The sequence below is a fragment of the Typopeltis vanoorti genome, chromosome 12 (genome assembly GCF_054136105.1).
Source record: "Typopeltis vanoorti isolate ZY-2024b chromosome 12, IOZ_Tvanoo_1.0, whole genome shotgun sequence".
NCBI lineage: Eukaryota > Metazoa > Arthropoda > Arachnida > Uropygi > Thelyphonidae > Typopeltis > Typopeltis vanoorti.
The window spans coordinates 82,246,682-82,269,286 of record NC_143560.1 but is presented as its reverse complement, the minus strand read 5'-3'; the positions used below and the strand labels follow the sequence as shown (position 1 = coordinate 82,269,286).

Genomic DNA, 22,605 nt, shown 5'->3' with positions numbered 1-22,605 from the left:
AGGCTCCTGAGAAATTTACCTTAATCACATTAAAAATGAAGTGGGGATTTGGATGAGTGCCTTCTCCACAGACACATTTTTGGAGAAGGAATTCATACAGATCACGTTATTTGATTTCAACTAGATTTGGAATGTAGCTATTTTTTATGTTCCCTTCAGAATTTCAGTCCTGTCAGACAGGACCATGGGACCATCATGGAAACCTGTATAGGTTACTTTATTCAGCTCACTTTTGACCTTACTTGTAATATAGCTGTTTCTGAGATTGTATGAAGCCTATCTACAATTTTCCTCCAAATCAATTTGTTACATGTTCAAGACTCCAGCATTATCAGATCTTATATTGCTGTCTTCTAAGGTATGTTTTACTATATCAATCCACCTTTATCTTGGTCTTCCTCTGGGTCTTTTTCCTGCCAACCTGGCAGAAAACACTTGTTTTGCTAATCTTTCTTCTCCCATTCTGTATAAGTGACCATACCACCTCAGATTAGATATACTAATACATTCCTGGTTGCTAACAATGTCAAGTTCTTTCTTAATTTCCTCGTTTTTAATATGATATTGCCATTGATGGAAATATTATATTAAATTATTAGCGGTGTGAACAGCCATCTGCTCACACCGCTAATCTTTCTCAGGACTCTCATATCTGCGGTCTCTAGTCTTGGATCAAGTGTTTTATTTCCAACCCAGTTCGCAGATCCATAACTTAAAACTAGTCTGAACACTGTCTTGTATACAGCTAATTTAATATTTTGACTAATTTCTCTCTCATATAAATTTATTCAGTTGACTTCCTGCCATACCAGCATTGTTGATTCAGCTATTTCCATATTTAATTTACCATCCTCACTAACAATCATGTCTAAGTGGCTGAAATGTTTTACTTGTTCTATTGGTTCTCTATTCACAATGCAGTTGATATTTTCAATGCTACTGCCTATTTTCATTGTCTTGTTCTTGCTGACCTTCATAATGTATCTATTACAATTATTCAATTTAGTCAGGGAATCTTGCAGACTTGTAGCAGATTTATTTAGAAGTATAACATGGTCTACATAAAGCAAAAAGCTGAGATTAACATCTCCCATTTTGCTATCAGGTTTAAACCACTTTCCTTCATAATGTGATCCATATAGATAATGTACATCCTTGTCTCACACCAGATTTAACATTAAACCATCTTCCTATACTTCCTTCAGTTCTAACTTACAGTGCTGACTTACAACTCAAATAAAGACTAAGTATTGCTTGATATAATGCACCATTGACACCATACAACTGTAGCGTTTTGAATAGCTTTTCTCTTGGCAACCTTTCATATGCCTTTTCTATATCTACAAAACTTAAATACAGATCTTTGTTATATTCCCATGATTTCTCAACTATTTGCAGTAAAGTAAAAATCTGATCCTCACAGCCACTATTTGTCCTGAATCCAACTTGTTCTTCACGAAGCTTCCCTTTCACAGTCCTACTCAACCTTTTCTTAAGTATAGTTGCATAAATCTTACCAGGAACATTCAGCAGTGAAATACCTCTGTAATTCTCACATTCAATTTTATTTCCCTTTTTATATATGGGTACTATGAGAGCTCTACTCCATCATCATCATCATCATATTCCTGCCATGTATCCACAAGGGGGGGGGGGGTGTACAGGATATGATAATACTACATGAAAAATTTACATCATTACTAACTTCCTATTTACAATTTTCCTCCAAATCAGCCTGTTACTGCCAAGATTCCAACATTATCAGATCTTATATTTCTTCCTCTGGGTCTTTTTCTTGCCAACCTGGCAGAGAACACTTGTTTTGCTAATGTTTCTTTTCCCATTCTGTTTAAGTGACCATACCACCTAAGATTAGCTCTGCTAACGCATTCCTGGATGCTGACAATGTCGTTCTTTCTTAATATCCTCATTTTTAATATGATATTACCATTGATGCCATCTGTTCACACCCCTAATCCTTCTCAGGACTCTTATATTTGCAGTCTCTAGTCTTTGGTGAAGTGTTTTACTTCTGACCCTGCTCTCAGATTCATAAGATCTGAGAACACTGTCTTGTATACAGCTAATTTAGTGTTTTAACCAATTTCTCTCTTATTCCATACGAATTTATTCAATTGACTTCCTACCATACCAGCTATGTTGATTCTTTTGTCTATTTCCATATTTAATTTATCATCTTCACTAAAAATCCTGCCTAAGTAGCCGAAATGTTTTACTTCTTCTGTAGGTTCTCCATTCACAATGCAGTCGATATTTTCATTGTCTTTGTCTTGTTATTGCTGATTTTCACGCCAAATCTATTACATCAGTTATTCAATTTATTCAGGGAATCCTGCAGACTTGTAGTGGATTTATTTAGAAGTATAACATTGTCCGCATAAAGCAAGAGCTGAGATTAACATCTCCAATTTTGATATCATGTTTAATACCACTTTCCTTCATATTGTGATCCATATAACGAATAACAGAGGGGATGATGTACATTCTTGTCTGACAACAGAGTTAACATTAACCATCTTCCTTCATTTCTAACTGCTGACTTACAACTCATGTATTTTTGGATTCCCATTGACACCATATAACTGTAGCATTTGAATAGCTTCTCTCTCTTGGCACTTTGTCATATGCCTTTTCCTGATCTACAAAACTTAAATACAGATCTTTATTATTCCCATGATTTCCCAACTATTGGGAAAACATGAGTTGGGAGTTGTAGAGTAGGTGCCCTCCCTTGATAAGTGTTTGGATTCCCTGGAGGTGTCTGTAATAATAATACTTGAACATTTCTGGTCGAATATCATCTACTCCTGCTGCCTTTCCACATTTCAGGCCTTTGATTGCTTTCTCTACTCCAAGTATGGATAGGTACTTCTTACTACATCCCTGTTGAGTGTTTTTTACCACTGTGCTATCACTGCTTGTTTCATTTTGCAATTTTTCAACGTAATTACTCCATACTTCAATGATATCTTTTTCTCCATTTTTAATGTTACCTTTATCATCTATAATTACTTTTACTGCACTTTTTCCTCCACTTCTGAGCTTTTTCAACAGCCTCTAGAATATTTTGCCACTTTCCTGATATTTATTTTCTATGTTCTTAAAAAAGTATTCCCATGACTTTTGTTTAGCAAATTTTACAGAGTGTTTAGCTTTCTTACATTTGTCTCTCATCATCATTATCAAATTCATACCATGTACCCTCAAGGGGTGTACAGGATATGATAGTACTACATGAAAAAATTTACATCATTACTAACTTCCTATCTACAATTTTCTTCCAAATCAGTCTGTTACTTGTCAAGACTCCAATATTATCAGATCTTATATTTCTATCATCTAAGACACTTTGTACTGTATCAATCCACCTATATCTTGGTCTTCCTCTGGGTAGTTTTGCTGCCAACTTGGCAGAGAACACTTGTTTTGCTAATCTTTCTTTGCCCATTCTGTTTAAGTGACCATACCACCTGAGATTAGCTCTGCTAATGCATTCCTGGATGCTGACAACATAAAGTTCTTTCCTAATATCCTCATTTTTAATATGATATTGCCATTGATGACATCTGTTCATGCCTATAATCTTTCACAGTACTCTCATATCTGCGGTCTCTAGTCTTTGGTCAAGTGTTTTACTTCTGACCCAGCTCTCAGATCCATAAGTTAAAACTGGTTTGAACACTGTCTTGTATACAGCTAATTTAGTCTTCCGACTAATTTTTCTCTTATTCTATATGAATTTATTCAATTGACTTCCCACCATACCAGCTTTGTTGATTTTGTTGTCTATTTCTATATTTAATTTATCATCCTCAGTAAAAAATCGTGCCTAAGTAACTGAAATGTTTTACTTGTTCCACAGGTTCTCCATTCACAACACAGTTGACATTTTCAATGATTCTGCCTATTTTCATTGTCTTTGTCTTTTTATTGCTGACCGTCATACCATATCTATTACAACAGTTATTCAATTTAGTCAGAGAATCTTGCAGACTTGTAGCGGATTTATTTAGAAGTATAACATCATCCGCATAAAGCAAGGAGCTGACATTAACATCTCCAATTTTGATATCATGTTTAATACCACTTTCCTTCATAATGTGATCCATATAGATAATGAATAACAGAGGGGATAATGTACATCCTTGTCTCACACCAGATTTAACATTAAACCATCTTCCTGTACTTCCTTAATTTCTAACTGCTGACTTACAACTCAAATAAAGATTAAGTATTGCTTGATATAATGCCCCATTGACACCATATAACTGTAGCGTATTGAATAGCTTCTCTCTTGGCACCGTATCGTATGCCTTTTCCAAATCGACAAAACTCAAATACAGATCTTTGTTATATTCCCATGATTTCTCGACCATTTGTCATAAAGTGAAGATCTGATCCTGACAACCTCTATTTGGCCTGAATCCAGCTTGTTCTTCACCAAGCTTTTCTTCCACAATTCTTCTCAACCGTTTCTCAAGTATACTTGCATAGATTTTGCCAGGAACACGCAGTAGGGAAATACCTCTGTAATTCTCACATTCTGTTTTATTTCCCTTTTTATATATGGGTACTATGAGATCTCTAATCAAATCACCGGGAATTCGTCCCTTTGTCCAGGCTTTCTGAACTATGCAGTTCAGCCACTGTAAGACTCTTATACCACCACCATATTTCAGCATTTCTGGTTGAATATCTACTCCTGCTGCCTTTCCACATTTCAAGCTTTTGATGGCTTTTTCTACTTGAATTATGGATATGTATTGCTGACTGCATGCCAGGTCAGTGTTTTTTACCAATGTGCTGTCATCACTGCTTGTTTCATTTAACAGCCTTTCAAAGTAATTACTCCATACTTCAAGGATTTTTTTTTCTCCCATTTTCATTTCACCTTTATCATCTCTAACTCCTTTTACAGCACTCTTTCCTCCGTTCCTAAGCTTCTTCAACAACCTCCAGAATATCTTACCATCTTCCTGATATTTATTTTCTATGTTCTTGCCAAAGTCCTCCCGTGACTTTTGTTTAGCTAGTTTTACACAGTGTTTAGCATTCTTGCATTTGTCTCTGTATTCTCTAAGAGCACAAGATGACTTATTTGACAGGAACTTTTGATATGCTTTCTTCTTTTCCTTCACTGCCTCTTTAACTTCCTGTGTCCACCAGGGAGTTCTGATTTTTTTATCCTTGCAGACAACCTCACCACATGCCTCTCTGGCAGAATCAATGTTGAACAGGATTTAGGCAAGTTTGTGCAGCAAGCTGATTACACTGATGGTGTTATGTTAAAATTATAATATGTAAATTTAATAATACAGGAATACCTCGATTATCGCGATTCTCGATTTATCGCAGTTTATAATTTGATACCAAAATTTTAATTATTGCGCTCCAAATTCGAATTATTGCAGCCGCGAGGTGTAGCCCACTATATATGCAACCAGTTTGAGTCGCCACTCTCCAGGTATCGCTCTCTTGTAGTGCTTCGTTTTTATCCAACGGTACCTTCTCACCACTTACCAGTAACTATCCGCCCTTGCCTGAAGTACATGTGGATATTTATTTCTCTTGTTATTTACCCCTACAATGAATGCTAAAAGAAACAAGGATGATTTCAAGTCTACAGCTATCAAGAAGAAACGTAGAGTGATCAGCTTAGGAGATAAGTTGTATATGATAAATAAGTATGAAGCAGCAAAGCCAAAATTGCAAGAGAGTACGGTCTAAATGAATCAACTGTTCACCATATTTTAGACCACGCTGCAAATTATAAGCAACTAGGACAAAGTGCATCGACCTCGTCTGTGTTCCAAACTACGAGAAACAGAAGCCATCCTATGATTGAAATGGAAACGCTATTGTCAGTGTGGATAGAAGATTGTAACCAAAAGAGAATTCATCTTAGTCAAATGACTATAAAAATAAAAGCATTGAATTTGTTTGAAACTTTAAAAAGAAAACAATTAGAAAGCGAAAATGATTCGGCATCAGTAGTGGAAGAAACTTTCTCTGCAAGTTCAAGGTGGTTTGATCGGTTCAAAAAGCGATCGAGCATTCATAGTGTTCGTGTACAAGGTGAAATTGCAAGTGCTGATGAAAAAACAGCAGCTAGTTTTCCTGGTGAATTGCAACAGATCATTGAAGAAGGAAATTATACCGATAATCAGATATTTAATGCTGACGAAACAGGCTTATTATGGAAAAAATGCCCACTGAAACATTTTTAGCAAAAAATGAAAAATCACAGCCTGGCTTCAAGGTTTCGAAGGAGTGTGTAACACTTTTACTATGTGGCAATGCTTCTGGAGATTACAAGATGAAGCCTCTCTTTATTTATCGTTCACAAAATCCTCGCCCACTTAGAAGTTTAGATAAAAATTTTCTCCCTGTTCATTGGAGATCCAATAGAAAAGCTTGGATGAAAAACTATTTTTGAAGATTGGTTTAAAAACTGTTTTTGTCCTGAAGCTGAAAGGTACTGCAAGTCATTAAATCTTGATTTTAAAATCTTGTTGATATTAGATAATGCACCTAGTCATCCAACAGCACTGAATGATTTGTGCGAAAATGTAAAAGTTATTTATTTACCACCTAATACCACTTCCATCATCCAGCCAATGGATCAAGGTGTAATCGCATTCTTTATGGCATATTACCTACGAAGAACCTTTTCACAAGCAATAGAAAAGACTACAGGAGATGAAGCTATGACTTTGATAGAATTCTGGAAGGCATTCAATATCAAAAATTGCATTGAGAATGTCAAGGAAGCATGGAGTGAAGTAACGTCTAGCAACCTGAGAACGGCGTGGCAAAAGATTATTCCTCATTGTGCAAATGATTTTAAAGGATTTGAAATTGAAGTAACCCATGTTATCAATGACATAACTGAGCCTTCGATCTAGGACTAAAAGAAATTGAAAAAGGTGATGTTCAGGACCCACTTCAGTCACATGATAAGGAGCTGGATGATGAAGACCTAATTAACCTTGAGAGAGAACGTGCTTACGATCCTCAAATCGATGATAATGACGAACAAATTGACTTGGCACCGAAGGAATTTACTCTCAAAGAAATGGACGAAATGTTTAGAATTGCTGAAAATTTTAAAGAAAAAATCTTGAATGGCGATCCTAATCTCCTAATCTCGAGCAGTCACTGAAAGTTCATCAGGAAATTGAAAATTCCATCCGTTGCTACCGAGTTTTATATGAAGAAAAAAGAAAGAAAAAATTCCACCAGACAATTCTACACCAATTTTATCCAAGAAAGAATAATTGTATGTACTGTATGTACTTCTTATATATAAATAAAGATTAAAGAATAATCTTGTTTTTCTTAATGAAAAACGTTTTTTACTTAACACGTTTAACACATTTCTTTTTTACTTGATATATAAAATTTAATTAATAGATTTGAAAAATCCTTGGCATTGATCACCCATTTTACACGCATTATTTATCCCGATTATCGCGGATTCGATTATTGCGGTATTTTTCGTGGCAACAATAACCGCGATAATCGAGGTATTCCTGTACTTAACTAATGATATAAACACTTAAATTCCAGAAATGTTTTAATTATTTGCTTTCATCTGGTCCTGTCGAATGTTCTGCAACTTATAGAAACATATCTCTTGATTTGAGATATTTTATATCTCCTGATCATTACTCTTGACTTGAATCAGGGGATGGTTGACAGAGAAATCTCAAAATGTGGTATTGTTGTGTCGTCCTACCTAGCTAACTGTTCTATTTATATTGGTTATTTATTCTTATCTTTACCTCTTTAATTTCCGTTATACTTGGTTAGTTGTTGATTGATGCTTATCTGAATATAAAGAAATTTATATTATACTGCGCCACCCTATATTCAGATTAGTCTAAATAATATAGAGGAATCAATCATCAATTAAACTTATATTATCACTTTATCTTCAGGCTGAGGTTATTACTAGTATTTAAGGCTTCCACAAAGGTCCGAATAATTTTATGAGCAGTGCAATGAAAGAAAATCAGGCAAACACCAAGTTTAACTCAACAAAAGAAAACATTTAATGTGGAACAGTACAATATATACATTTAAGTATAACTATCTGCAAAAGGTTATCCAATTAAAATATTATAAGAATTCACATTCATACATTAATAAATAATATTAACAATTGTTAATTCACAAAGCATTAGTATTTCTCTGATATATTTCACTCTAACTAATTGGATGAATCACATCATAAATATATTAGCTCAGTTTAAAGTATTCAGAATAATTACAATTCATAAATTATCAAACATTCATTTATCAGTTCTTTATGTTCAGTCAATCAAGTTGAAAATAATTCTTAAAAGTTCGACCTTCCAGATATTACAATAATTAATCTTACGACAGGCTACACTATAATTTTTCTCAGTCAGCTAACACTCAACAGAACAACATGAGACTTATTATTTTGAGGGGAAAGCACTTTAGTACATCTAACATCTGATCATTAATCGACATAACACCACAGCTAAGTTAAAATATATCCGACGGAGTTAACAGTTATAGCTTCACAGGTTACAGAAAGGACAACTCTTACCGGGTTACTGCTTCTACACATCGAATTCGCAAAGACACATTTAAAATTCTTGTATACTTTTACTTTATGGCTACACAATTCTAAAGAAATCTTCCACTATAATAACTGAATTATAGACACAGAAATATACAAGTCTTGATGCACTAGGTTTCAGTTATCTACTAATTCCTTATTTTCTTCTATGTATTAACTTCGGTTCTGCACTATTCTTCCACTAACCATTTGGAAAATATTATAGTATCAGAACTCCCATAGAAGTAATTCGAAATGCCTATTAATTCCTGGTCCTTTCGTAGTCGATTTACGGCATATATCTGCTCCTCCCCCCCTTCTGTTACACACAACCGGTCTCTCTGCTATCTCTAAAGCTTTTCTCCTTTACTTACTTTCGTTTTCCAATCAACTACATTCTTTCTTCCCACCAAAATCCGGTTCTAACCAGTTCAGCTTATATCCATTGGCTTCTCTGTTTATATACAGTAGCTCACGTTCTCAGCACGAGCTAACTAAAACAAACTCCGTTTCTCCTTCAGCAGTCAATCAAATCCAATCAGAAGAATCACATAAAATCACTCTTACATACAGAAATAAAAAAAGATATATCACAATTCATATAATATACATTTAAATTTACATACACATAGTTTCTTATAATAAATTTTACAGAGTAAACTAAATAAAATGAATGACATATTTATATAGAGTCTTTTCATTATTATTACATATTCTAAGATTAAATAATTAATAACAAATGAAACTCAAAGCATTTATATGAATAGTATTTACAAGTCTTGCTTATGACATGGTGGATTATGTTAAATGTGAATGAAATATTAAAACATAAAATATCTTCATTCACAATTTAACAGTATATAGTGGGTGCGAATCTGCCAGATTTAAGGTGACCAGTGGTGTACCTCAGGGTTCAGTCTTTGGGCCATTATTCTCAATCTATATATTAATGACATCAGGCAGGGTCTAACATCAGATATGCAATTGTTTGCTGATGATGCAAAGATAGGTAGGGCAATCAGCTACTAATATTCAGCACTTACAAAATTATTTGAATAGGCTGGAAATTTGGTCATACGAAAATGGTTGTCAGTTTAATGTTAGTAAGTGTAAAGTCATGCAGTTTGGCATGAGGAGATTCCAGCAGCATATTATAGTAGCAGGGTTATGCTAACAAGAAACTGAGGAGGCACGGGATCTTGGCATATTAGTGGATAGGAATTTAAAATTCAAAGGTCACATAGCAAAAGTTGCAAATACAACTCAGAAGATAATTGTGATGTTGAAGTGAACCTTGACATGTAAGGATAAGGAAGCCGTTTTGCTTCTTTATAAGGCTTTGATAAGACCACACCTGGATTATGGTGCGCAGATTTGGTTTCCCAGGTTCCAACCAGATAAAGAAGCTGTGGAAAGGGTGCAAAGAAGAGTTACAAAGATTATATCTGGATTATGGGATTTAGATTATGAAGGCAATTTGTGTGTGGATTAGTTAACAGAAGAATGAGAGGTGATATGATAGAGGTCTAAACTTTTGAATGGCGGTTATAGGATATCATCTGATGAAATTTCTCTTTATATGGAAGGTGGGGAGAGAATATGGGGGCATCCATGAAAGTTAAGTTGTTCACAGTCAAGAAAGGGGTAAGAGCTAGGTTTTTCTTTCACTGAGCAATGAGTGAGTGGAATAGTTTGCCTTTAGGTATAGTGAGTGAATCTAGTGTGAATGAATTTAAGGGAAGGTGTGACAGCTGGTTTTGGTGATTTATAGCCTCCCTCAATGAGTCCTTGACTACCTGCAGGTCTTAAATAATAATAATATCCAGGTTTTTATAGAATTCTTCATTAATAGTAATTATTATATCTTTGAAATTTAGATTTAGCCATTAAAAGATTATTCTTTAATGAAATCAGTTGTTTATTATAAAGATAATGGAATATTTGTTTTGTATAAGAATTTATATCTATTATTATCTATAGACTTTACAAAAAAGAAGTGTTACAGAAGTTGGTAGAAAGCTGTGTTTCTAAAGGGTATGTGTTCCAGATGGAAATGATTGTTCGAGCTCGTCAGTTGGGATATACTATTAACGAAGTAAGTGAGGAAAATTTCCCTTAGAACAGTGACTCTAAACCATTTTTGCTCATCCTCTTTTATTATTATTATAAGAGACCCCCCAGGAGTCAGAGACTCATTGAGGGAGGCCACATATCACTCACACCCTGTCATACCTTATCTTGAATTCATTCACACTATCTACATTCACAATCTCCAAAGGCAAACCATTCTAGTCATGCACTGCTCTAGCCTTTAGCCTGAGAGAATAATCTAGTTCTCATTCCTTTCATGACTGCATTCATTATCAACTTCTGTGGATTGCCTCTCATCTTCTCCCCGCTCTCCATAAAATGAAAAATTCCATCTATTGGTATCCTGTGTGACTTTTTCAGAAGTTTGTAGATCTCTATCAACTGCACTTTCTCCTATTTGCTACTGTCTGCAGTCCACAAATTCCCAACTTCCTCATAATTTACATTCTACAATTCCGATGTCATCTTTAACAGTCTTCTTTGCATTCTCAACTGTATCTGCATTACCTTGGAAACCACATCCACATAGTATTCCAGATGAGATCATAACAATGATTTCTCATCATCATCAAATTCCTGCCATGTACCCTCAAGTGGTGTACAGATATGACAGTACTACATGAAAAATTTACATCATTACTAACTTCCTATCTACAATTTTCTTCCAAATCAGTCTGTTACTTGTCAAGACTCCAACATTATCAGATCTTATATTTCTATCGTCTAAGGCACTTTGTACCGTATCAATCCACCTATATCTTGGTCTTCCTCTGGGTCGTTTTCCTACCAACCTGGCAGAGAACACTTGTTTTGCTAATCTTTCCTCTCCCATTCTATTTAAGTGACCATACCACCTGAGATTAGCTCTGCTAACGCATTCCTGGATGCTGACAATGTCAAGTTCTTTCCTAATATCCTCATTTTTAATATGATATTGCCATTGATGCCATCTGTTCATGCCTCTAATCTTTCTCAGGACTCTCATATCTGCGGTCTCTAGTCGTTGGTCAAGCGTTTTACTTCTGACCCAGCTCTCAGATCCATAAGTTAAAACTGGTTTCAACACTGTCTTGTATACAGCTAATTTAGTGTTCCGACTAATTTCTCTCTTATTCCATATGAATTTATTCAATTGACTTCCCACCATACCAGCTTTGCTGATTCTGTTTTCTATTTCCATATTTAATTTACCATCTTCAGTAAAAATCGTGCCTAAGTAACTGAAATGTTTTACTTGTTCCATAGGGGTTCTCCATTCACAACACAGTTGACATTTTCAATGATTCTGCCTATTTTCATTGTCTTTGTCTTTTTATTGCTGACCTTCATACCATATCTATTACAACAGCTATTCAGTTTAGTCAGAGAATCTTGCAGACTTGTAGCAGATTTATTTAGAAGTATAACATCATCCGCATAAAGCAAAGAGCTGACATTAACATCTCCAATTTTGATATCAGGTTTAATACCACTTTCCTTCATAATGTGATCCATATAGATAATGAATAACAGAGGGGATAATGTACATCCTTGTCTCATGCCAGATTTAACATTAAACCATCTTCCTGTACTTCAATTCTAACTGCTGACTTACAACTCAAATAAAGACTAAGTATTGCTTGATATAATGCCCCATTCACACCATATAACTGCAGCGTATTGAATAGCTTCTCTCTTGGCACCTTGTCATATGCCTTTCCCAAATCGACAAAACTTAAATACAGATCTTTGTTATATTCCCATGCTTTCTCGACTATTTGTCGTAAAGTGAAGATCTGATCCTGACAACCTCTATTTGGCCTGAATCCAGCTTGTTCTTCACCAAGCTTTTCTTCCACAATTCTTCTCAACCGTTTCTCAAGTATACTTGCATAGATCTTGCCAGGAACACTCAGTAGGGAAATACCTCTGTAATTCTCACATTCAGTTTTATTTCCCTTTTTATATATGGGTAATATGAGAGCTCTACTCCAATTTTCGGGAATTCGTCGCTCAGTCCAGGCTTTCTGAACTATGCAGTGCAGCCACTGTAAGACTTTTATACCACCATACTTCAGCATTTCTGGTCGAATATCATCTACTCCTGCTGCCTTTCCACATTTCAAGCCTTTGATGGCTTTTTCTACTTCAAGTATGGATATGTATTCCTGACTGCATGCCTGGTCAGTGTTTTTTATCACTGTGCTGTCATCACTGCTTGTTTCATTTAGCAGTTTTTCAAAGTAATTACTCCATACTTCAAGGATTTTTTTTTTCTCCCATTTTCATGTCACCTTTATCATCTCTAACTCCTTTTACAGCACTCTTTCCTCCATTCCTAAGCTTCTTCAACAACCTCCAGAATATTTTGCCACCTTCTTGATATTTATTTTCTATATTCTTGCCAAAGTCCTCCCATGACTTTTGTTTAGCTAGTTTTACACACTGTTTAGCTTTCTTACATTTGTCTCTGTATTCTGTAAGAGTAAAAGCTGACTTATTTGCCAGGAACTTTTGATATGCTTTCTTCTTTTCCTTCACTGCGTCTTTAACTTCCTGTGTCCACCAGGGAGTTCTGATTTTTTTATCCTTGCACACAACCTCACCACATGCCTCTCTGGCAGAATCAATCAATGTTTTCTTCAGTGTTTGCCACTGAATCTCCAAGGTTTGATTCCTGTTCTCAAACTCTTTCATTTTCTTTTCAATAATCTTTCTGTATTTTAGTCTACAGTTCACATCTGAGAGCTGCTCAACTTTTATTCACTTTAAAACTTTCTTACATGTTATTCTTTTCAATATGAAAGTCAATTTTATCCTGCTCAAGACTAAATAGTGATCACTTCCAATTTCAAATCCTCTGTACGCTCTGGTGTCCTGCACCAGGGAGAAAACATCACTATCAACAATAACATAGTCAATGAGACTTTTCTTATTCCTAGCCTCTTCTCTCCTTGTGAATTTGTGCACATTTTTATGTTGGAACATGGTGTTAGTAATAACCAGTCCATGTCCTGAGCAGATATCCAACAGATATTTGCCATTATTATTAGCTTTGCTCTTTTCTCCAAATTTTCCCAAAATATTTTTATATGTCTCACAATCATTTCCTACTCTGCTATTTAGATCCCCAACAAGGACCAACTTTTCCTTTTTCATTGTGTCAGTTGCTTTTTCTAAAGCGTCAAAAAATTCCTCCACTTCTACCTTAGTAGAACCTTCTGTGGGACGATAGGCACAAATAAGTCTCATTGTCCAGTTCCCCATTCTCATATTTGCCCACATTACTCTACTTGAGACTGACTGCCATTCAAGAAGATTAGCCTCATATTTTGTGTTGAATACTATGGCTACTCCTTCTTTTCCTTGATTGTCACTGCCTGAATATAACATTTTGTATTTATTGCTCAGAAAGATCTCACCAGTTTTGGTCTTTTTTGTTTCAGTCACCCCTATTATGTCGATCTGGTACTTATCTAATTCCTCAGCTAGCTCCATTTCTTTGCCATTCAGGCTTCTTACGTTGATAGTACCGATCTTTAACTCTGGTGATGTTGAGTTGGGGTTTGTTTTCAGATTTGTTCCAATAGCTGACTTTTCGCAGTTCACCCTGGTTCCCTGGCGAAAACAACGGGGGCCTTGTTTAACCGGGCGACGCCCCAGCCGGCATGAAATTTTGTCATGTACCATCATTTTTTATTTTGGTTTAACCAGTAAGAATACAATTTGGTCGACTAAATCCCAAATTGGCAGCCCATCCTCATTCGTTCAGTATCAAAGTAGATACCCAACAGGGTGCACCACGAGAAGGTAAGGATTGGACATTAGGTCAGAAGCCCTGGTCGGTTCTCCGCATTCCTTTAACGGCTATGTGGAGGTCTCCTCTCAGTTATACAGCTTTGACCCTTAAGTACTCCACAATGATTTCTAAAGAGGCTAAATGACTTCTTTATTCTTACATGTCAATGTTCATTTCTGCATTGCAGTTATCCTCTGAGTTGTATTACAACTCAGAGGATAATCTTTGCTATATTGTGCTTTAACTTGAACTTCCTATCTACTAAAACTCTAAAATCCCTAGCCTGATCAGTTTCTTCTAGCATAATCTTGCCAATATAACATGCCACTGGATATCTCATTACACCAAAGTGCATAACTTTACATTTACTAACCTGAACCAACAGCCATTTTCGTGTACACTTTCAACTTATTCAAATGACATGCATTCAGGAATGCATGTAATTTGCATTCCTGATTACCCTGCCTATTTTTGCATCATCAGCAGCAGTTTACTAATGTTCAACTGACAGCTATTTTCACATGCTTACTATTCCAGCTTATTCAAATCATTCTGCAAATTTTGATCCTTATCTTTGCATCAGAGGTGCTTAAGGGTCAAAGCTGGATAACTGGAAGTAGACCTCCACATAGCCTTTGAGGAATGCAGCAAACCGACTGGGGTTTCTGACCTAATGTCCAGTCCTCACCTTCTTGTGGTGCACCCCATTAGGTATCTACCTGGATATTGAATAAACGAGGATGGACTGCCAATCTGGTATGTAGCTGACCAAATTATATTTTTATTGGTCTAAATCACAATGTAAAATGATGGAACAGCATGACAGAATTTCATGCCAGCTGCAGCATTGCCTGGTTAAACAAAATTCCTGTTGTTTTTTGTCAGGGAACCAGGGCAAAAAGTGCAAAGTCAGCTATTGCAACTCAACATTAGCAGAGTTCATGATTGGTAATTGGTACTATCAACATAAGAAGCCTGAATGAAATGGAACTAGCAGAAGAATTGGATAAGTATCAGATTGACATAGCCAGGCCTGACTGAAACAAATAAGACAAAAGCAGGTGAGATCTTTCTAAGCTACAAATACAAAATGTAATATTCAGGCAATAACAATCAGGGAAAAGGTGGAGAAGAATCGTTAGAGAAAAAAATTGAGAGAGAGAGAGAAGGATGGACAAGCTATCATCATCAAATTTCTGACATGTACCCTCAAGGGAGTATACAGGATATCATGATAGTATTACATGAAAAACTTACATCATTACTAACTTTCTATCAACAATTTTCCTCCAAATCAATCTGTTATCTGTCAAGACTCCAACATTATCAGATCTTATATTTCTGTCTTCTAAGGTACTTTTTACTGTATCAGTCCACCTATATCTTTGTCTTCCTCCGTCTTTTTCCTGCCAACCTGGCAGAGAACATTTGTTTTGCTAATTTTTCCTCTCCCATTCTGTATAAGTAACCATATCAACTGATATTACCTCTGCTAACACATTTCTGGATGCTAACAATCTCATGTTCTTTCTTAATACTGTCTGACCACAGAAGCAAGAGCTGTCGCTGCAGATTGCCAAGAAGAGTTAATTCGTGTTGAGGGGGGGGGGGGAGAGGAATAAGATGATGTACGAATTCACCACCAACACGCAAAATCACCTGCTTTGTACGTAAAATTTTCCAGCTGTTGTAAAAGCAAAATAGTTACCACTTTAAAATCTAGAAGTTTTAGAAAAGCTAATTTTCTGACATATAATAATAAGCACTCATCCCATGAAACACATTGATTACCCTATTATCGAAATGGATTCGCCTTCTGCCATGCGCAGAAGTGTCGCAAGGTCTCGCATTTGTTTTTAATGAGCTATTGCCATTGATGCCATCTGTTTACGCTGTTCATCTTTCTCAGGACTCTCATATCTATGATCTCTAGTTTTTGGTCAAATGTTTTATTTCTGAGCTCTCAGATCCATAAGTTAAAATTGGTTTGAACACTATCTTGTATACAGCTAATTTAATGTTTTGAATAATTTCTCTCTCATTTCATACCAGTTTTGCTAATTCTTGTTGTCTATTTCCATATTTAATTTACCATCTTCACTAAAAATTGTACCTAAGTAGCTGAAATGTTTTATCTGTTCTATAGGTTCTCCATTCATGATGCAGTTGATATTTTCAATCTTTCTGCCTATTTTCATTGTCTTTGTCTTGTTATTGCCGATTTTCATACCAAATTATTACAACAGTTATTCAATTTTGTCAGGGAATGTTACAGTCTTGTACTGGATTTATTTAGAAGTATAACATCATCCACATAATGTAAAGAACTGAGATTAACATCTCCAATTTTGATATCATGCTTAATACCACTTTCCTTCATAATGTGATCCATATAGATTATGAATAACACAGGGGATAATGTACATCCTTGTCTCACTCCAGATTTAACATTAAAATCTTCCTGTACTTCAATTCTAACTGCTGACTTACAACTCAAATAAAAAATAATTATTCTTTCTCTTTCTTAATCTTTCCCTCTTTTATCTTTACGGTGTCAAGAGCTTCTATTCCTTATAACCACAACCATTATACGAGGATAAGGTGGTTGGTCTTATGTCTCCCAGTGTATCCTATGTCTGTAGAAGCGTTTAGTTCTCAAGGCCGGATTGCCTGCTTGCGGGATGATAAACTCCAGATAAACTGTGGAGAAAAACCCTGCAGTCCACGCCTAAGACCAGCTAACTTGGCCATGTCTGAGAAAGATCCTGAGCTCTTCACGTCAGCAATGGGAATCGAACCCAGGACACTCCTTTCCCAAGGTATAACAGCTAGTGAATATTTTTTCCATCATGTAATTTCAAATTATGCCTTATGTTTGGTGGTCTACTCCAAAATAGAATATCCTAATACTGGTCTAATTAATGCAAATGGAGCATAGGCTCTATTAGGTCCTACTTGTCTGAATCTAAATATAATAAACCCAATTGCGCTGGAAAATAGATTTGATGGTAGTTAAATGAGGGTACAGGTAACTAAATGTAGGATGATATGCAAATCAATTTGAAAGAATGATTAATTGAGGGTAGGTATTTGAAGATTGGATAATTAAGAGATTGCTGTATCATATTTGTGTTATTTACTGTAACTAGATGTCCAGCTTTCTCTCTGGATATTCACCAAGTGTTATGGTGGATGGCACCCTCTCTTAATCACCACTGATCCTATCCACAGCTCTACCTATGATAGCACACTACATTCATCCCACTCTATTGACATAACCATGTAGTCTTAGACATCCCAAGCATCAAGATCATCTGCAGCCTTAATCACTGATCTCCATACATCCTTCATTGCTACCAGAACACAGTCTTGACTTCTCTCACAAAAGGAAACTCAGTTCGCACACTCTTATCCTCAGTACTACACAAAATATCAAGCAGGTTCAAATTTCCTCTATTTTTGGACTTATATTTACTTCCAGCCTCTCCTGCATAAACACATCACATCAGTAGCGTCATTGGTCTCAAAAAAATTTATGCATTCTTTTCTACTTGTGATACTATTTTACACCCACTAGCTCCATTTCTCCACTCTTAGGATACTCTTCACACATTTGGGAGATGGTGAACCTAAAAACCTTAAAAATTCTTGACACTGTCCAGAGGAGAGCAATTCAGCTCATAGATGACCCTTTCCTCATAGACTCACTTCAGTCTCTATCTCAGGTACACTGTTTTGGTTCTGTCTTCTCTCTTCTACAAGTATTTCCATGGTCACTGTTCCAGTGAACTGGCAAACATCATTCCTCTGCTTTCTGTTGTGCCTACTAAAACACTAACTTCAGCTGCCAACATCCCCTTTCAGTCTAAATGCAAACACATCGAACCTACTTCTCCTCTTTCTAATTTATTCCATCTACCTCTATCCTCTGGAACAGCCTTCCTTCCTTGCTTCTTGCTATATGTTTCAGAAAAACTTCAACCTCTAGCTCTTCAAGAAAAATATCAGTAGACTTCTTTCTCAATCCTTACCTGCACTCCATACATAGCACTGATGTACTATAGGAATAACATAGCAAAAAAGATAACTATGGAGTCAGTTTTAAAAAAAAAATGTTAATCCATTAAAAGCATAAAAATGCTTTATTCTTTTTATGGTTGAATACCTCATTATTGAAATGTTCAGTATGTTAATTAGAAACTGATTTGAAATATATAATTAAATCTTTTTAAATTCTATATACTTTCCCATGAGAATGGATTTTTCTTTTTCTTAACATCATGTGTAGTTGATCAACTTTCCATGATTACAGTGCATAGCAATCAAATTTTTTATTTTTCAGATTATTTAATTTCATTTCTTATAAATCTCTGATTTAATGAATGTATAATAGTCTTATAAATAATTTTTTACATTTTCATTTATCTTAAGAAGTCCTTGTAAAAAAAAGTTTTTTTTTTTACTTTATTTCAATCAAAAGAAACTTATTGTCATATTTCATGCCTGATTAATGTACTCTTTGTATGAGGTGAATCCAGAAAGTAAGGTCCAGTCAAGAATTAAAAAAAACTGGTAGAGAAGAAAAAAGATTTATTATATGCTAAAATACCTACATTCATACTTTATTTTTCCATGTAGTCACCATTGATTTCCAGGCACTTCAGTATTGTGGTACCAGCTTCTTTATACCTGTGTCAAGAAAGTCTGCTGCCAATTAGCTCAACCCACTGAATTGTGCTGTTCTTCAGTTCCTCATCTTCTTCAAACTGCTGAGATGGGAGCCTTTGCTTCATGTGTAGGAACAAGAGGTAGTCACTGGATGTGAGGTCAGGACTGTAGGGTGGATGGTTGAAAAGTTCCCACTCAAACTTCAGGATTTGCTGGACAGTTCAAGCTGCAGTATGAACTCACACATTGTCATGCAAAAGCATGATCCCTGATTATAGCATTCCTCATCTTTTGTTCGGAATTGTTCATCCAAGTTTCTTCAGCATTTCACAATACACATCAGCATTAATTGTGGTTTCTTGATGAAGAAAATCGAGCAAGAGTCCCAGAAGATAGTGGCCATATTTTTTTTTTTACTTTCGGAGATGATGAATGGTGCCACTACATTGATTGTTGTTTTGATTCGACATTTGTGTGTGAAATCCAAGTTTCATCGCCAGTCATGATACGAGAAAAAAGTTCATGTCCTTCATTTTCGTAATGCTTCAAAAATTGTTTGTTCCAATTCCACTCATTGTTTTGCACATTTTTGGGACCCATCTGGCGCACAATTTCTTATATCCCAGCTTTTCTGTCACAATTTCATGAATGACTGCACGTGAAACTTCCGGGAATTCAAAAGACAGTTCTGTAATTGTGAAATAATGATTCTCACGAATTTTCGTGTTCACTCTTTCCACCAAATCATCTGTCACCACACTTGGCTGGCCACTGCACTCTTTATCATGAACTCTGTTGCACCCTTCTTTAAATAAATGAGACCATTGCCTAACTTTACTGTCACTCATTATGTTAGGCCCGTAAACCTTACACAATCATTGGTGAATTTCTGCAGCATGACTGTTTTCCATCAAGAAAAACTATATTGCACCATGAGCCTTGCAACTGGCAAGGATTTTTTTATCACAGCGCTCATTATAAATTCTTCATAGAAGACAACAAATGATAATATGACAAAAAGTAAAATGGTCAACAGCTAGCTAATCAGTCATTCTGTGCTACAACACATGCACAACCCCTCTCCCATATCTTATTTGGGGGTAAATTCTGAACAGACCTTACTTTCTGGATTCACCTTGTATGTGTATACTATTTCAGCTTTATTTTATTATGCTTTTTTCTTTTATTCTTTCTTGAAGGTTCCAATAACATTCGTAGATCGTTTCTATGGAGAATCTAAACTAGGAGGAAATGAGATAGTCCAATTTACTAAAGGACTTCTCTATTTGTTTGCAACGACATAACAAACCATATATCTGATAATATGGATTTAATGAATGAATTTATAATGATTTTATATTTGTATAAATGTATATTGTGACAAATTCTACATTTTCAAATAAAGCAAAATATTTCCTGTTACAGAACTGCAAACAGTTGCATTCAGAGTGATTATTTCTATTGTGTTTGACTTGAAGACTGTTTATAAAAAAAATATATAAAATAAAATGTATCGAGACTTTTAAACTGTTGAGAGGCAGTTACAGGGTTTGCACTGAGGAGTTCTTTCACCTGGTGGAACAGCGGGAAGGAGCAATGACAAGGGATGGCCCCCCTTGAAAGGAAGCTGTGAGAAAGAGGGTGAGGAGTGGTTTCTTTGCGTGGATGGTGGTTGAACTGTGGAATGCATTGCCTGATAGAGTGGTGGGAGCAAGAACGGTCAAGGAGTGGTATGATAGATTTTGTGTTTCCTAGTAAGATCCTTCCATGATGAGTCTCTTGACTCCATGGAGGCCTGAATAATAATAATAAATGCATCTTTAATATTAAACATAACTAATATTTTTAAGCAGTGACAGTTACATTTTTATGAGCCAAATTAGTGTTATCACATTTTTTTCAATGCTTATAATTTGAAAAAAAAAACATGTTTATATATATATATTATAGTGTCCTCCATTTATTATTTGTTTTAATGCAAATGTCATTATGTTTGGGATGTCTTAATTTGGTTATAATAGGTGTTGAGAGGAGTATTAAGATTGATTCACTTCAAAAAGAAGCTACTGAACCATTAAATAGGAACACTGCTAATTTTACCACAGTAAAATTAGCATAGTGTTAATTACAGTGGTAAAATTTATGTAGCTGAATTTTAATTGATTACTTTAAAAAAGATGAAATAGTTTTATTTAATAATTATGGTCCAGATTAAAAACACTGTACCCCCCCCCCCCATGAGAGTACATATCAAGAATTTGATTATGATAAATTCAACGTGATTTTGAAGTATTATTCCAGTAATACTTATTCTAACTGTAATTATTATATCATCATCATCAAATTCCTGACATGTACCCTCTAGGGGCTTACAGGATATGATAGTACTACATGAAAAATTTACATCATTACTAACTTCGTATCTACAATTTTCCTCCAAATCAATCTGTTACCTGTCAAGACTCCAACATTGTCAGATCTTACATTTCTATCTTCTAAGGCATTTTGTACCATATCAATCCACCTATATCTTGGTCTTTTTCCTGCCAACCTGGAAGAGAACACTTGTTTTGCTAATCTTTCTTCTCCCATTCTCTTTATGTGACCATACCACCTGAGATTAGCTCTGCTAATGCATTCCTGGATGCTGACAATGTCAAGTTCTTTCATAATTTCCTAATTTTTAGTATATTTCCATTGATACCATCTGTTCACATTCCTAATCTTTCTCAGAACTCTCATATCTGCAGTCTCCACTCTTTGGTGAAGTGTTTTACTTCTAACCCAGCTCTCAGATCCAGAAGTTAAATTGGTTTGAACACTGTCTTGTATATAGCTAATTTAGTGTTTTGACTAATTTCTCTCCTATTCCATATAAATTTATTCAGTTGACCTCCTACCATACAAGCTTTGTTGATTCTTTTGTTTATTTCCATATTTAATTTACCATCTTCACTAAAAATCATGCCTAAGTAGCTGAAATGTTTTACTTGTTCCACATGTTCCCCGTTCACAACACAGTTGACATTTTCAACAATTCTACCTATTTTCATTGTCTTTGTCTTTTTAATGCTCACCTTCACACCATATCTAATACAACAGTTATTCAATTTAGTCAGAGAATCTTGCAGACTTGTAGCCGATTTATTTAGAAGTATATCATCATCTGCATAAAGCAAAGAGCTGACATTAACATCTCCAATTTTGATATCAGGTTTAATACCACTTTCCTTCCGAATATAATCCATATAGATAATGAATAACTTTATCATGTACATCCTTCTCTGACAACAAATTAACATTCAACTATCTTCCTGTACTTCAATTCTAACTGCTGACTAACAACTCAAATAAAGACTTAGTATTGCTTGATATAATGTCCACTGACACCATACAACTCCAGTGTTTTGAATGGCTTCTCTTTTGGCACTTGTCACATGCTTTCTCCAGATCTACA

At 35.4% G+C, this 22,605-nt stretch overlaps 1 protein-coding gene across 1 annotated transcript in view; it reads left to right on the top strand.

The window, feature by feature from the left end:
* The window catches only part of Dpm1 (Dolichyl-phosphate mannosyltransferase subunit 1), a 67,131-nt gene extending 46,549 nt beyond the window's left edge, over positions 1 to 20,582 (top strand). Inside the window, exons 7-8 of the mRNA XM_090401179.1 lie at positions 10,592 to 10,706; positions 20,348 to 20,582. Coding sequence (XP_090257305.1) covers positions 10,592 to 10,706; positions 20,348 to 20,452 — 220 coding nt within the window. The 3' untranslated portion in view covers positions 20,453 to 20,582. The remainder of the gene's footprint in view (positions 1 to 10,591; positions 10,707 to 20,347) is intronic.
* Positions 20,583 to 22,605: the final 2,023 nt, after the last annotated feature.